The sequence below is a fragment of the Trichosurus vulpecula genome, chromosome 6, assembly GCF_011100635.1.
Source record: "Trichosurus vulpecula isolate mTriVul1 chromosome 6, mTriVul1.pri, whole genome shotgun sequence".
NCBI classification, from domain to species: domain Eukaryota; kingdom Metazoa; phylum Chordata; class Mammalia; order Diprotodontia; family Phalangeridae; genus Trichosurus; species Trichosurus vulpecula.
In genome coordinates, this window is record NC_050578.1 from 202,707,248 (window position 1) to 202,721,729 (window position 14,482).

General features: G+C 37.0%; 1 protein-coding gene across 2 annotated transcripts in view; it reads right to left on the reverse strand.

Moving 5' to 3' along the window:
- The window catches only part of JAKMIP1 (janus kinase and microtubule interacting protein 1), a 214,917-nt gene that overhangs the window by 16,980 nt on the left and 183,455 nt on the right, over positions 1–14,482 (reverse strand). For both annotated transcript variants that reach the window (XM_036764633.1, XM_036764632.1), the window contains one exon: positions 13,782–13,838. In XM_036764633.1, the coding sequence (XP_036620528.1) occupies positions 13,782–13,838 (57 nt within the window). The remainder of the gene's footprint in view (positions 1–13,781; positions 13,839–14,482) is intronic.

Consider the following 14,482-nt stretch of genomic DNA (forward strand, 5'->3'; position numbering starts at 1 on the left):
CAGAGGCCAGACATCTTTCAAGAAATTATCAAGGAAAAATGCCCTGATATCCTAGAACCAGAGAGCAAAACAGACATTGATCTATGTCGGTGAATTCCACCGATCACTTCAGGAAAGAGATCCCAAAATAAAAACACTACAATGATCATTACAGTCAGAAATATCAGGACAAGGGGAAAATACTGTGAGCAGCCAAAAAGAAACAATTCAAATACTGTGGAGCCACAATCAGTATTACACAGGACTTAGCAGCTGGAATATTAAAGGACTGGAGGTCATGGAACATGATATTCCAGAAGGCAAAGGAGCTGGGACTACAACCAAGAATCACCTACCCAGTGAAATTAAGCATAATACTTCAAGGGGGAAAATGGTCATTCAACAAAATGGGAGGATTTTAAGCTTTCATAAAGAGAAGATCAGAACTAAACAAAAATTTGATCTCCAATACCAAGAACCAAAAGAAACCTGAAAAGGTAAAAAGGTGAAAGAAAATATTAGGGATTCAATGGAGCTTAACTGTTTACATCCCTATATGGGAAGAAGGTACATAGAACTCTTAAAAATCGTGCCACTGATCATGTGCCTAGAAGGAATATGCATAGACAGAGAGTACAAGTATAAGGCAAATTTGAGAGAATGGCATAAAACATTAAGGGATAAGAAAGAGGAGTACACTGGGTGCAGAAGGAAGGGAGAGGTAGAATGGGGTAAATTATTTCACATGAAGAAAGGCAAAAAAATTCTATTACAGTGGAGAGAAAGATAGGAGGGTGGGCAATGGCATTGCTTGAACTTCACTCTCATTAGTACTAGCTCAGGGAGGGAATAATATACACAACCAGTTGAATATCTATTTTACTGGACAGGAAAGTAGGAAGGGAGGAGATCAAGTAAAGGGGGGAAGGGGACTGACAGAAGAGAGGGCAGACTGGGAGAGGCAGCAGACAGAAGCAAAACATTGTCAAGGAGGGAAAAGATGAAAGGAGAGAGAGGACAAACAGGAGTAAAAATAGGATGGAGAAAAATTCACAGTAATCCTAACTGTGAATATGAATGGGAAGAACTCTCCCATAAAACAGAAGCAGATAGCAGACTGCATCAAAAACCAGGATCTTACAATATGTTGTTTACAAGAGACATACTTAAAGCAGAATGACACACAGAGTAAAAGTAAGAGACTGGAGCAGAATTTATTACATTTCAGCTGAAGTAAAATTTAAAAAAAAGCAAGCAGTAGCAATCCGGATCTCAGACAAAGGAAAAGCAAAAACAGACCTAATTAAGAGATAAGGAAGAAAACTGTATCTTGCTAAAAGATAGCACAGACAATGAAGTGATACCAATACCAAACAAATATGCACCAAGTAGTATAGCATTCAAATTCTTAAAGGAGAAGTTAAGTGAGTTACAGGTTCATGACCAAACAAGAGACAGAGAGCATTATGAAGTGTAAAATATATAATTTTGATTATATTAAATTAAAAAGCTTATGCATAAAGAAGACCAATGCAACCAAGATTGGAAGGAAAGCAGAAAGCTGGGAAACAATCTTTACAGCAAGTATCTCTGACAAAGGCCTCATTTCTCAAATAGAGTATTGAGTCAAATTTATAAGAATACAAGCCATTCCCCAGTTGATAAATGGTCAAATGTCACAGGCAACTATCAGATAAAATCAAAGCCATCTATAGGCATGTGAAGAAGTGTTCTTAATCACATTTGATTAGAAAAATGCAAATTAAAACAACTTTGAGGTACTACCTCACACCTATCAGATTGGCTAATATGACAAAAAAGGAAAATGATAAATAGTGGAGATGATGTGGGAAAGTTGAGACACTAATGCACTGTTGGTGGAGTTGTGAACTAATTTAACCATTCTGGAGAGCATTGGAACTATGCCCAAAGGGAAAACAAACTGCGCAAACCCTTTGATCCAGCAATACCCTTACTAGGTCTATATCCCAAAGAAGGCATTAAAAAAGGGAAAAGACCTACATGTGCAAAAATATTTATAGCAACTCTTCTTGTGGTGGCAAAATACTGGAAATTGAGGGGATACCCATCAATTGGGGAATGGCTGAACAAGCTGTGGTATATGTATGTAATGAAATACTATTGTGCAATAAGAAATGATGAACAGGCAGATTTCAGAAAAGTCTGGAAAGACTTGTACACAGAACCACAAAAACATTGTACACAGTACAGCAACATTGTGTGATGATCAACTATGAATGACTCAGCTTTCCTCAGTAACACAATAATCCAAAATAAGTACAAAGGACTCACAAAGGAAAATGCTATACACATCCAGATAAAGAACTGATGGACTCTGAATCTGGATCAAGCATACTTTTTTCACCTACTTTATTCTTTTTCATATTTGTCCCCTTTTATGTTTCTCCTTTCACAACTATGACTAATATGTAAACATGATATACATATATATCCTATATCAAATTGTCTGCTACTTTAGGAAGAGGGGAGGGGAGGAGGGAGGGAGAAAATTTGGAATGCAAAATCTTGTAAAAATGAATGCTAAAAATAGTCTTGACATGTAATTGGGAGAAAATAAAATACTATTATAATACCACAGACACGTAGGCATTCAGCCATTGGGTTCACAGTTCAAATCCTGCTTCTGATGTGACCTGCTTCTACCTGTGTGACCTTGGGCTAATCACTCAACATCCCTGACTGAGCTATAGTTTCCTCATCTGAAAAAGATGAAGGGTTCAGACAAGATCGACTAGTTCCTGATGCATTCATTATTGCTTGTAGCCTTGTCCTATGTTATCATGGTTGGGGATATCCAGGTTGAAGAGTAAGACTTTTTTAAACCATCTCTACCTTTATTTCTTCCCACTCTCAACTTTCTAAGTCCCTCTAGTATATTCTACTATGCTTCTAAACCAATTATCTTTTTTTATCTCCTTCAAAATCCTCTTCACCAGTTTCAATCTTACTCCTTCTTCCAAGAGGCCCATCTTGAACCATCTGAAGTTCCCAAATATGAAGAAATCAAACACTCCTGATCAAGGACTCTCTGTATTTCCAACCTTTGTCTTATGAATTGAGGAATTAGATCTAAAATTAGGTTTCACATGGCACTTAGCATTTGCCTAGAATGGAAATGTATAATAAGTACATGCTAAGACATTTACAATGCTTCTGAAACATGACTGATTATTCCACAACTAAGTGGGTATGCTTCTGTCTTCAAAGAGATAAAAAATATTAGATGGCAACTAAAAAGGTAAAATGGAAAATGCTCTGAATCGGGAGTCAAGAGGCATGGGTTCCCACTCCAGTAATGCTACTATTTCACTGCAAGACCTTATTCAGTCACTGCTCCTCTGAGCCTAATTTCATTCATGTGTAAGATGAGGGTGTCATATCAGATAGCCTCTAATGGCCCTTCCAAAACTATGACTCTGCGTTCCCAGGTCCCTACCAGATCTGCCATTGTATATTCTAAGATCCCTTCTGTCTCTCAAAGACTATGTTACATGATCCTTCTTGGCTTTAACACTCTACATTTCATGTCCCATTCTAACTGCCATATCCCACATTCTATGCTTTGAGGTCACCTCTTCCTCTAACATTCGATGCCCTGAGATTTCTCCCAGTATTAACATTCTAAAATTCTAGTCTAAGATGAACACTATTCTGGGAAACACCAGTTCTCTCTCTTGCCAGGAGAACACCATCTCTATACTCCCTACTCGTAGAATCTTTAAATCTCAGCTCAAGCATCGTCTTCTACACAAAGACTTTCCTACCCCCAACAACTGCTAGAGTCCTCTTTAATTGCCTTGTATTGATTTTGTATCGATAACATATACTTATATGTGAATTTGTTGTCTCCCACAATAGAATGGAAATTCCTTGAAGACAGAGACTTTTTTCCCATTGTTTCCTTTCTATCCCCAGCTCTCAGCACAATGTAATAGGGTCACAGATTTAAAGCCAGAAAGGACCAGGAGACCATCAAGTACAATTCCCTTATTTTATACATGAGGGAGCTGAGGCTTAGTTACATTAGATAACTTGTTCAGAGTCACACAGTTAGTAAGTGCAAACACCTAATTTATTATAAGGCATAATTTGAACATAAGTCTTTCTGATTCCAGAGCAAGTACTTTCTCCATTATTTTATGTGTCTCTTTCAGTATCTACATACCTGATCTTCAATAAATGTGCTAATTGTTGCCTTAAGTTCAAAATTTCCATTCACATTCACTACATGTGAAATACAAGCTCCCTTTTGCCTTCAAACAAACACTGGTACTGTATTTGTGGGGTTGAGAGGGTGGGATTGTCTACTGGAAATGCATCAAACATGACAGTCACAAGTTAAAATAAACTATATGTTTTCCTTTTAATAGGAGAGAAAAATTCACATACAAAAAAAAAACCTATCTGTGGCCATATATCCTGCAGGTAGCAAATCCAATAGCATTCTCTGAAGTAACCCTAGGGAATCAAAGCATTTTAATTTGACTTAAGCTAATGAGTATTCATTCTAGCAAATGTGTCTTCTGCTGATGAGCTTGAGGCAAGTCATTTTTCCAGCCACAAATATTTTAAGGGTTCCCTCCCCACATTCTCAAAATGTAAAGTGTATAACAAAAAAGGGATCTTGTTCATATGGTGAATTATATATTGCCAATTTTTTATCTCTTTAACAATTATAGGAAAAGTATGGATATGTATGTACACATGAAACTCTTTATGAAAATAAAAAAAATCAAATGGGCTTCAAATATATCCAAATCATGAAAATATATGAATTTCATATGTAAAATAGATTTTTAAAATGAGGAACACAATATAACTTATCACTGGTTGCCAAACAACAAAGACACTGCTTTTCTAAGACTTCAACATGCAATAATAAATTGTAATTTACATGAATATAAAATAGTGCTATTCTGTAGAATAAAATTGGTAGTTCAGCAATTGTATGCTAATATAATCAATATTTTTACTGAAAACTGCATAACCTTGGAATACAGCATCTTTTTTTGACACTGAAGTGCTCTGGGTATTTTATTTCTTGTAAACACCACTAATTGCTGTGTCTCAAAGGACCATTTCCCTGTTTGTTGTTCCACTGACTGGTTGTCAGGCTGCAGGAGGATAGCTACATTCATTAATGACAACCTTATGAATCATTGTCAAGGAACACACTTTCCAACCCATTACTGCATGTTGGCTCCCCTCATAACCATCAATTACACCTCTATCAACCATGCTGGGTGTTAAAGGTTAAGTACTCAATTACCAAGAAGTAAAAGCTACTGTTTTTAACTTCTAGGACTAAGACAAGGAGATTTAAATATGTGTGTATATGTATCTATGTACACATATACACACGTGTATATACATATTTTACATGTGCATATAATACATATTTATGTGTATATCTCTCTGTGTACATGATATATATATAAACATGTATGTGTATATGTATATACATATACAATATATATCACTGAGACAGCATAACTATAAAATAAAATGAAACACAATTATGCAACATGGACTCACACATTTTAAAGATCATATTATGTTCATTAAAATAATAGACCTTCAAAGATAAAGTTAAATCCTTAACAAAAATGAACTCACTTTCCAGGTACACTGCAATATTAAATCAATGTATAATATACATACATAAACTCTCAACAAAAGTTACATGTTAATAATCGTTTTCATAAATGAGATTTGGATATTATTATGACATGAATATTTGCAATTCTCTTTTCATATAAGCTGAACACAAAGTCAGCAGAGAGCTCCCCAGTTTCTTTATAGGCTTAGAGGATTAAGAGCTGGGAAGAATCCCCTCATTTTATAGAAAGGGGGACAGGGACAAATCAAACTGAACTGGCAACAAATACTGGTTCATGGAATTTACATCTTGAAGGAATCTAAGGCCCATCTAGTCCAACCTCTTAATTTTACAGATATGGAAAATGAGAATCAGAGAGCCTAAGGAATTTACCTAATGTCACACAGGTATTAAGTTCCAGGGCCAGGATATGAATTCAAGTCTTATGACTCCAAATTCAATGTTCTTCCTACAAAGAAAGCTGAAATATAAACTAAGCAATTTCCTTTGGCCACTCCTATGAATTGAGCATATCACAATGTTCTTCAATGCCCTTCAACTGCAAAGTAACTTTTGCCTCATCTTGATTTTCCAAATAGAAATAACGTACGTTAAAATTTGCAAATGGTGTTTGAAAGTAAAGCTCTCCCCAAAAAATCCTCTTTAAAGGGGCAAACAACTAAGTAATGTTTGAAAGTCCAATTTATACTTACAAATTATTTGAACATTAATCTAATTCTTGGCACATTCAATAAATATTTGTCCTCTGATCTTTGTAAATAGACTACTAGATCTTTCCCACAGTATTAAGAATAATATCATCTGAACCTTAATTTTCTTTAAACATTTCAGGCCATAAATCACTGTCTTGTCCTAGATTTGTTCCCATTTTTAAAAATGAACATTAGTAAAAAAAATTGTAAATGGCTGACAAAGATGTTTTCCCTCACCATCCATGCTTGACATGTATTGATGCAAAAATTCTTAGAACTGTAAGTGGACAAAGAGGCAGGCATACAACACATGAACAATAAAAATTCTTCATTTCTCTTGAGCTCATTTGTGTCCTCTCTTCTCTTGTGCATCCTGTATCAACAAAGTCCGTCTTAATGGGAAAAGCTGCCGCATCAAATTAATACCATTTCACTGAAACACAAAAAGCACACACATACCCCACCCACCAACCCCAACCATCTGCGTAGGGTTCCTTACCTTCGTGTTTATAGGTCATTTCTTGGCAGCCAGAAAAATACAGACACACCAGGGCACACAGACAAAGGAAAAACGAGAAGTACAATACAAATAGGATATATTCCATAGTGCAAAGATGTTTGAGAAGCACTTGTTAATTTAGTGTGTGCTCTTTTCTAAAAGCCACATAATTGGATCAAATCTTCTTTCAATTCTTTCCTGGTCAAGTTAGAAGAAACTAATCCACAAACTCCAGTCTCTCCCCCCAATTCCTTATCATTGTTTCTTTATCATATAATATGCATTCCTTGCAATTTTGCTTGCTTAGTGGTCTGCTCTAAAGTTCTGGGAACTGATGCAAATGGCTGAAGGTATACTTGAATCAGAAAAGATGCTTGCTCATGGAATGTCTGGCATACAGTGAGTTCAGCGTGGCATGCGATTAGCCAATTTGCATGGTCTTGCTGCTGGCCGGATTGTCATAAGGAAGAACACCCAGGCTTATCCCTTGCAAGGGTCTTTTTCTCCGTTAGGTGCCTTTTCACATGGAGGTCTCTGAGCTCCTCCCCAACCTTCATCTCACAAAGACCAGAGCAGGTCGTCAGCAGTAATACTCCATACTCTGAAACCTCCTTATGGGGATTACAGATAGGTGCCACGGGGAGCAGCTCTAGCAACAGTAACCTGCTTAGGGTGTTCTGTCTCCATTAGATACTGAAGGAAAAAATGAGGGGCTTTGTTTGCTTATTTATTTGTGCCAGAGGAGAAGGAGACAAGAGGGGGATGGAGATTTTAAAATATGTGTTTCTCTGTAAACCTTTTCTGTGTCTATGCACCTGACATAACTGGGAATTTTTCATCCTGTTTAACTTTAGGCAGGTCCTTAAGCAAACAAATCTTAGAAGAGAAAATAACTTTTCTTAAAAGTAACCTTAAGAGACAGTGAGAGATAATGAATAGGGAGCTGGCTTTGGAGTCAGGATCATCTGAGTTCAAATGCCATCTTTGGCACATTCTGTATGAGTGACCTTGGGCAAGTCACAGGCTTTCAGAATAATCATTCTGATTATAAATTGAAGAACAAGTGCTGACCTACATTTAAGGAAGCGGTAATCTCTCCAAGGAATACTTTACAACAATAAATCCCAGGTCAACACCAAACCAAACCAAATAAACAAAAGCAATTGCCAAGGGAGCCATTGCTGAACCTTATTAAGAGGAAATAGAGAATTAAGTTGGAAAATACTTTAAGCGTGCTGGAAAGGATCTCAGTGGCCATCCAGTATCACCCCCTAGATGTAAAGGGGACACTGAAGTCTGGAGAGGTAAATGAGTTGTCCAAGGTCATGCAGCTAGCAATTGGCAAGTCTAGGATTCGAACCCAGATCTTTTGATCCCAGAGTCACTCCCTGAGGAGTAGTCATTAGTTTGGGCTGGAACAACTATTACATGAAAAAGTCAATCTCATTTCGGGGTTCGCTCTGATTGGTGGCAAGCTGTTCCCTAGATTGAGTGGCATATTTCTCTTAGTAAATTTGGCTTAGTGGTTCTAAGTTACTACTCACTGTCTACGCAACATTGGGAAACGGCTTTTCTTCTCTGGACCTCAGTTTCTTAATCTGCAAAATGAGGGGATTAGACTCTCCACCTCCAGAGAGAGAACTGATGAACTCTGAGTGAAGATTGAAGAATGTTTTTTAAACTTTTAAAAAAGTTTTCTTGTGTGTGTATTTTCTTTTGTGACATGGCTAACACAGAAATATGTTTTGCATGCCTTCACAGCTTAAGCGACATCATTTTCCTTTGCCTTCTTGAGAGGTGAGGGAGGGTGGGAGGGAAGGAGAGAATTTGGAACTCAAATTTTTAAAGTGAATATTAAAAAATTTTAATGCAATTTGGAAATATTTAATAAAATATATGATGAAATAGTAATTAAGTTAATATATAATTAAATATAAGATTTTTAATTAATAATAAAGTAATGAAATATGTTAAAAAAATCTATGATCCAAGTGAAATATTACTATGTCATAAGGAATGATGAACATGAAAAATTCAGAGAAATGGGGAAGACTAACATAAAGCAATATGGAGTGAACAGAACAAGACTATACACTTTGACCACAGCAATATAATCAAAGCCAACATAGAATGGCAAAAAACCTGGCCAAAGACAATCATCAATGTTAGTACCATACAGCCAAAAGTAAGGAATACACTGCTGCTTTCTGGTAACCATCAGTAAACCATGGAATTTGCTCTCCCCACAACCCCACTGACCCCCAATTATTTTTGGCTTTTTGCATATCCTTTGCATTTATTTATCCCATGTCAGAATACAATTGCTTCTCCTGATCAGGGACCAGCTCACTTTAGTTTCTGTATTCAGAGGCTTAGCATAGTGCCTAGCACATAACAAGTATTAGATAAGTGCCTGTGATTTTATTGATTGATTTGTTGCCTTTCCCTAACATGGTGTCTGACATAAAGATGACAATTAAGAAATGCTTATTGAACTGATTCAAACTGAAATTCAGAGAATGTATCTCTGAATGTATAAATGTATATACAAAAATGTATAAATGGTTTGTTTCAATATTTCTTGGGAATATCTGCCACATCAAAGTGTTTGCTGTAACAAAACAAAATTATCTACTTTGAAAGAATATATGAATACATAAATGAATGGCTTGGAAACAAAATAAAACAAGAACGGTGATGTTTTCATTACAATCTTGCGGGGCTCTGGGGATCTAACTAAATTACGTATGTGCATCACAATTTAAGAAGTGAGTTAGCAGCAGCAGTAAGAGTATTACCATCTTTTCTTATCTTCTAAATTCTTTCAGTTCGGTGGGGATAACTTTTTATATCCTTCAAGATGCCTTGCACAAAGATATGCAGAGTGGAGGGTCAATAAGTAGCTGCTGAATTAAAAGACAAGCATGATTCAGAACCAGATTTCACCTCAGTATCAACAAGGAAGATGCTTGGCTTCATTGCTGAGTTTCCCAGTTACATTCTGGCATGTGGTCTTGGTTTTCTTCAGAGCATCAGAGAGCAATTCTGATTCTGTATGTGCTGGTTTTGCTTTGAAGTTGGGGGGAGGGCTTTTTGCATTTTTTTCTAAGTGGCAAGGATTTCTGGGAGAATTCTACAAGTCTCATATATATAAAAGTGTATAGTAACTCTTTTATGGTAGCAAAAAACATGGAAACTATGGAAGTGTTTATTGGAGCTTAGAACCAGGAAGAAACATAATCATGAGTTAAAATCCAGCCTCAGACACTTACTAACTGTGTCACCCTGGGCAAGTCACTTAACCCTGGATTGCCTCAGATCTTAATTTGTAAAATGTACTGGAGAAGGAAATGGCAAAAAAAAAATTCTCCAAAAAAACACTCTAGTATCTTTGCCAAGAAAACCCCAAATGGGGTCATGAAGACTCAGAAATGACTGAAACAACCAACAACAACAAAAACTGGGTAATGGCTAAACAATTTGTGCTATATGAATGTAATTTAATATTATTGCACCATAAGAAGTGATGAAATAGGTGGTTTCAGAGAAAACAGAGATTTAAATGAACTAAGGAAGAGTGAATTACCAAAACTAGGATAAAACAATTTATTACAATGATATTATAAAGAAAAACAATTTTGAAAGACTCAAGAGTTCCGAACAATAAAATTATAAAACATACTTTCAGAGGGCCTTAGATAAAGCTACTTACCTCCTGATAAAGAAGTGATAGACACATATTTAGAGTAAGGCATATTTTTGGATATGGCTAATGTTAGAATTTGCTTTGCTTGATTATGTATATTTGTCAGAAGAGTCTTCTTTTTTCCTAAATTGGGGGGATTATGGGGAGCTATGTGGGGAATAAATTAAAAACTAAAAAACTATAATAAAAAAGGAATAGTAGAGATCTTTCAATGATCCCTGATACAAATATTTTTTGCAAGTTCAATATTTTGCTAAATGGCTGTCAATCAGAGAATAACACAATTTTTAAAAAAATCAAATTCCTGTGTCATCCAAAGAGAACTGGGGAGACACATAATGGTATAGTGTCCCCTCTGTTCAGTGCTCCCCCCAATACAATGGACAAAAGCTTGTTACAGCATGTTATTAATGTTGAACTATATTCATGAAATGTCCTTCGGGACATTTATGATCAGAAAATGAGGTGGGCTGTTCCTGTAGGAAGTTTGAAGGATAACAGATGTTGATTCCAAGTGTTAGACTAGTCACGAAGTATTCAAAGATGGACAGGAAGGCCTCCAAAACATTGAGCAGATAAATATATTCTGAAGAAGCTTACTGAGGACACAGACAAAAAAAATCTCTCCAGTGTGTAGAATAACCACATGATGGCCTCCCTGTTTCATCAAAGTATCAAATGTAAGTATTCTCAAATGGCAAATAGTAAAGCAAATTCATATTCAAATAAAATGTGTCTGTCCACAATAAGGAAAGCATTATCCTGGGTTCAAGGCTACAAAGATAAAAAGAAATGCAGCCCCTGGCCAAAAGGAGCTTACAGCTTAGGAGTGATGAAAATGGGGTTATGACAGACCACCCCTATGATAGCCGCCATCTTGCTAGGAAACCAGGAGGCTTTCTCATGGCCTGAGAGAGAAGGATTTGAGGGTGGGGCTAGGCTGCTAGGGACTTAAGTGGAAATTTAGAAGACACAACATGAAGAATGTGTCAGAGAGTAAATAAATGATAATGACCATCATTGCTAGGAGCAGCTAGATGGATAGTGCAGTGGATAGAGCACCGGGCTTGGAGTCAGGAAGATTTGAGTTTAAATCCAGTCTCAGACACTAACTAGTTGTGTGACCCCGGGCAAGTCACTTAACCTTGTTTGCCTCAATTTCCTCATCTATCAAAATCTGGAGAAGTAAATGACAAACTACTGCAGTGTCTTTGCTAAGAAAATCCCAAATGGTGCCATGAAGAGTCAGACATGACTGAAAACAACTGGACAACCATTGCTGTGCAGCAGTGAGAGCCTAGTTGAGGTTAAATAACAGAAATTTGTCCTTGATTCAATCCACAATGCCTCTCAATTGATTGTCAAGTCCTTCAGATGATAAACATAGATCAATATATTTCTCATATAGCTAGAAACACTGCCTGACACCAACTTTTTTCCTTGCATCTTAGAATTTATCTTCATAAAATAGATTTTATAAATGATCTAAACACAAGTGTTCTTGACCTTGTGTTATGCATTTTAAAATATTATAAGGTGAAGGGGGCTATCACAAATTGCCAAAGAGACAGAAACAAGATTAAGAATCCCTACTCTTCCAAAAAAAGAATCCCTGCTCTAGAAGAATGTCTATTGGATATCCCAGAAGCATCAACCAAAACCTTCCATAGGCAACCTTGAAGCATCCTATCCAGTCAAAGAGGCTAAAGAAACAGTGTTTAGATGGCTTCTGCTTCTTTGGGAGTCTACACCAGCATCTTGTTAGTTTAGGATCTTCCAAGTACTAACTTCACGCTATCAACAAAGGCCTGTAAGATAAGAGCCTGGCTGGGTAGGCAAAAATGATTTGTATACCCACCCCTCCCAAGGTGTTCTATTAGCTGGGACTTTGTTGCTAAGAGATGAGCTTCAGGAGAATAGAAGGAGGGTATTTTCCAGAAAAATTCTGTCTCCTACTAGATCTATCTCTTCTTCCTTTTCTTTTTCCTCCTCCTCCTCCTCTTCCTCCTCTTCCTCCTCCTTCTTTTTGTCCTTCTCCTCCTCCTCCTCCTCCTCCTCCTCCTCCTCCTCCTCCTCCTCCTACTACTACTACTACTACACACACACACACCTCATTTTTAAGGAATAGTAGGGCTCATTCTGGCCATCCTATTTCATGACATAAAATTGAAGGAATAAAATTTTAATCACTTTAAAATATCACTGATTTAAGTTCTGAATTTAAATTTATATACCCTGAGGCTTAAAGATAGAACATTTAAGTAAGATTTTCATCAGTAGATAACAACTAGGTCACATAACACAACAAAATAATTTGTGTTTATTTCTGACATCTTGAACTGTCCGACAGATGCAGAAATTTGCTTATTAGGCCTTTTCTAAGACTATTTCATTTCTTTCTTAGCATAAAGACATAATAATTTCTATCCATGTTATAAAACTGAAGGCAGAAGGCAAGCCCCAACACGAGACTAACCAAATCACCTCTCTTAGAAACCCCAAAGACTGTGAAGATATCTGTGTCTGTAATATACCCTTAGCACAAAAAGATGGTAAATCTGAATTCAAAAGCTATAAAGTGGGTAGATTGCAATATTTTATCTCTCATGAGAACCTGTGTGTCTGGACCTGTAGCGGTAAAGATAAAGCTGAGTGAGGAGGCAGAGTGGATAGGATTGCCAATGTCAACATGCCATTCTATCAAACCACCTTTCCCCAACCTCCCCCACCCCCATCCCCCCGCAAAAAGCAGCAGTGTCTGATAGAGATTACGTGTCAGGCAAACTATAATCTGAGGACAGTGTGTGCTTCTCTCTCCATGTCTCTTTCCTGAACTTACTCTAGACAGAATGTTCCCTCTCTCTCCCCTCCCCACACTGCCACTGCTCCTCCCTGGCCTCCTCTGCACTCCACGCTGCCAACTTTGGAGCTGCAGCCCTGAGCTTTCTTTTATGGTTCCCTGTATAATCCTTCAGTGTAGATACCTTATTGTAGTGAACGTAGGGGATGTTTGGCCTACTCTTTGGATAACAGATCCAACTACAATCTAAACCTTGTTCCTTGCTTCTTCTTCCTCTCTCCACACCTAGATGTGCCCCTAAACACCAATACCCTATTTATTTTTGCCTCCCTCCACACAGGGCTGAGATGTGAGCACAGCTTCAGCTGGCAGTATACATCCAGGTGGCTGATATTTCAGGATTGACCCCCACTAATGTATGGTCAAGGCATGTCATATCTCACCTTTGGCAGTTTTGACAGTCTTTTGTGTCTCTTCGAGCGCAATAAACGTTCTCTTTCCTAGAAGTAAATAAAATGAATGTCATTTTTTAGCTTGAGTTAAATAATGCAAAAGAAAAATCAAGCTTATTTTGCCTTGAGGCAAATCTGGCCTCAAGATTCTCTAAATGTTTCTCACTTCAGTATCTGACCAGGCACAGTGAAGTGATTCCATTTCTCTCAGAATGGACAACAAAATCATCCTGTGACTTTGCTGCATGTGCTTGTCTAAAATGTTGGTAACTTAACATGTTTTGCATGATTTCACATGTATAATTGAGATCATATTATTTACCTTCTCAGTAGGTAGGGGAATGGGAGAGACAGAGAGAATCTGGTACTCAAAATTTAAGAAGAGAAAAATGTTAAAAATAAATGGCTTTTTTAAAAATTAATAAAAAGGAATAAATAAATACAATTTTGGTACCTAGTAAATTGCCTAATTTTTTTCCATAATCTCTTCAAAATTAATTCATGAAAAAATTCCCCAACCAAATCCTAACCCCTGACAGAGAAACAATAATGTTCTAGTAACATTAGCTTGAGGGTCAACATAGATATGTCTTGAAGACAAATGTTCTCCCTCATGGTCTCAGACTTATTTTATGCAAAGCCAGAGATATGCAGGGCCCTATCTGTGAAACAGCAAAACCAAATAAGATGCT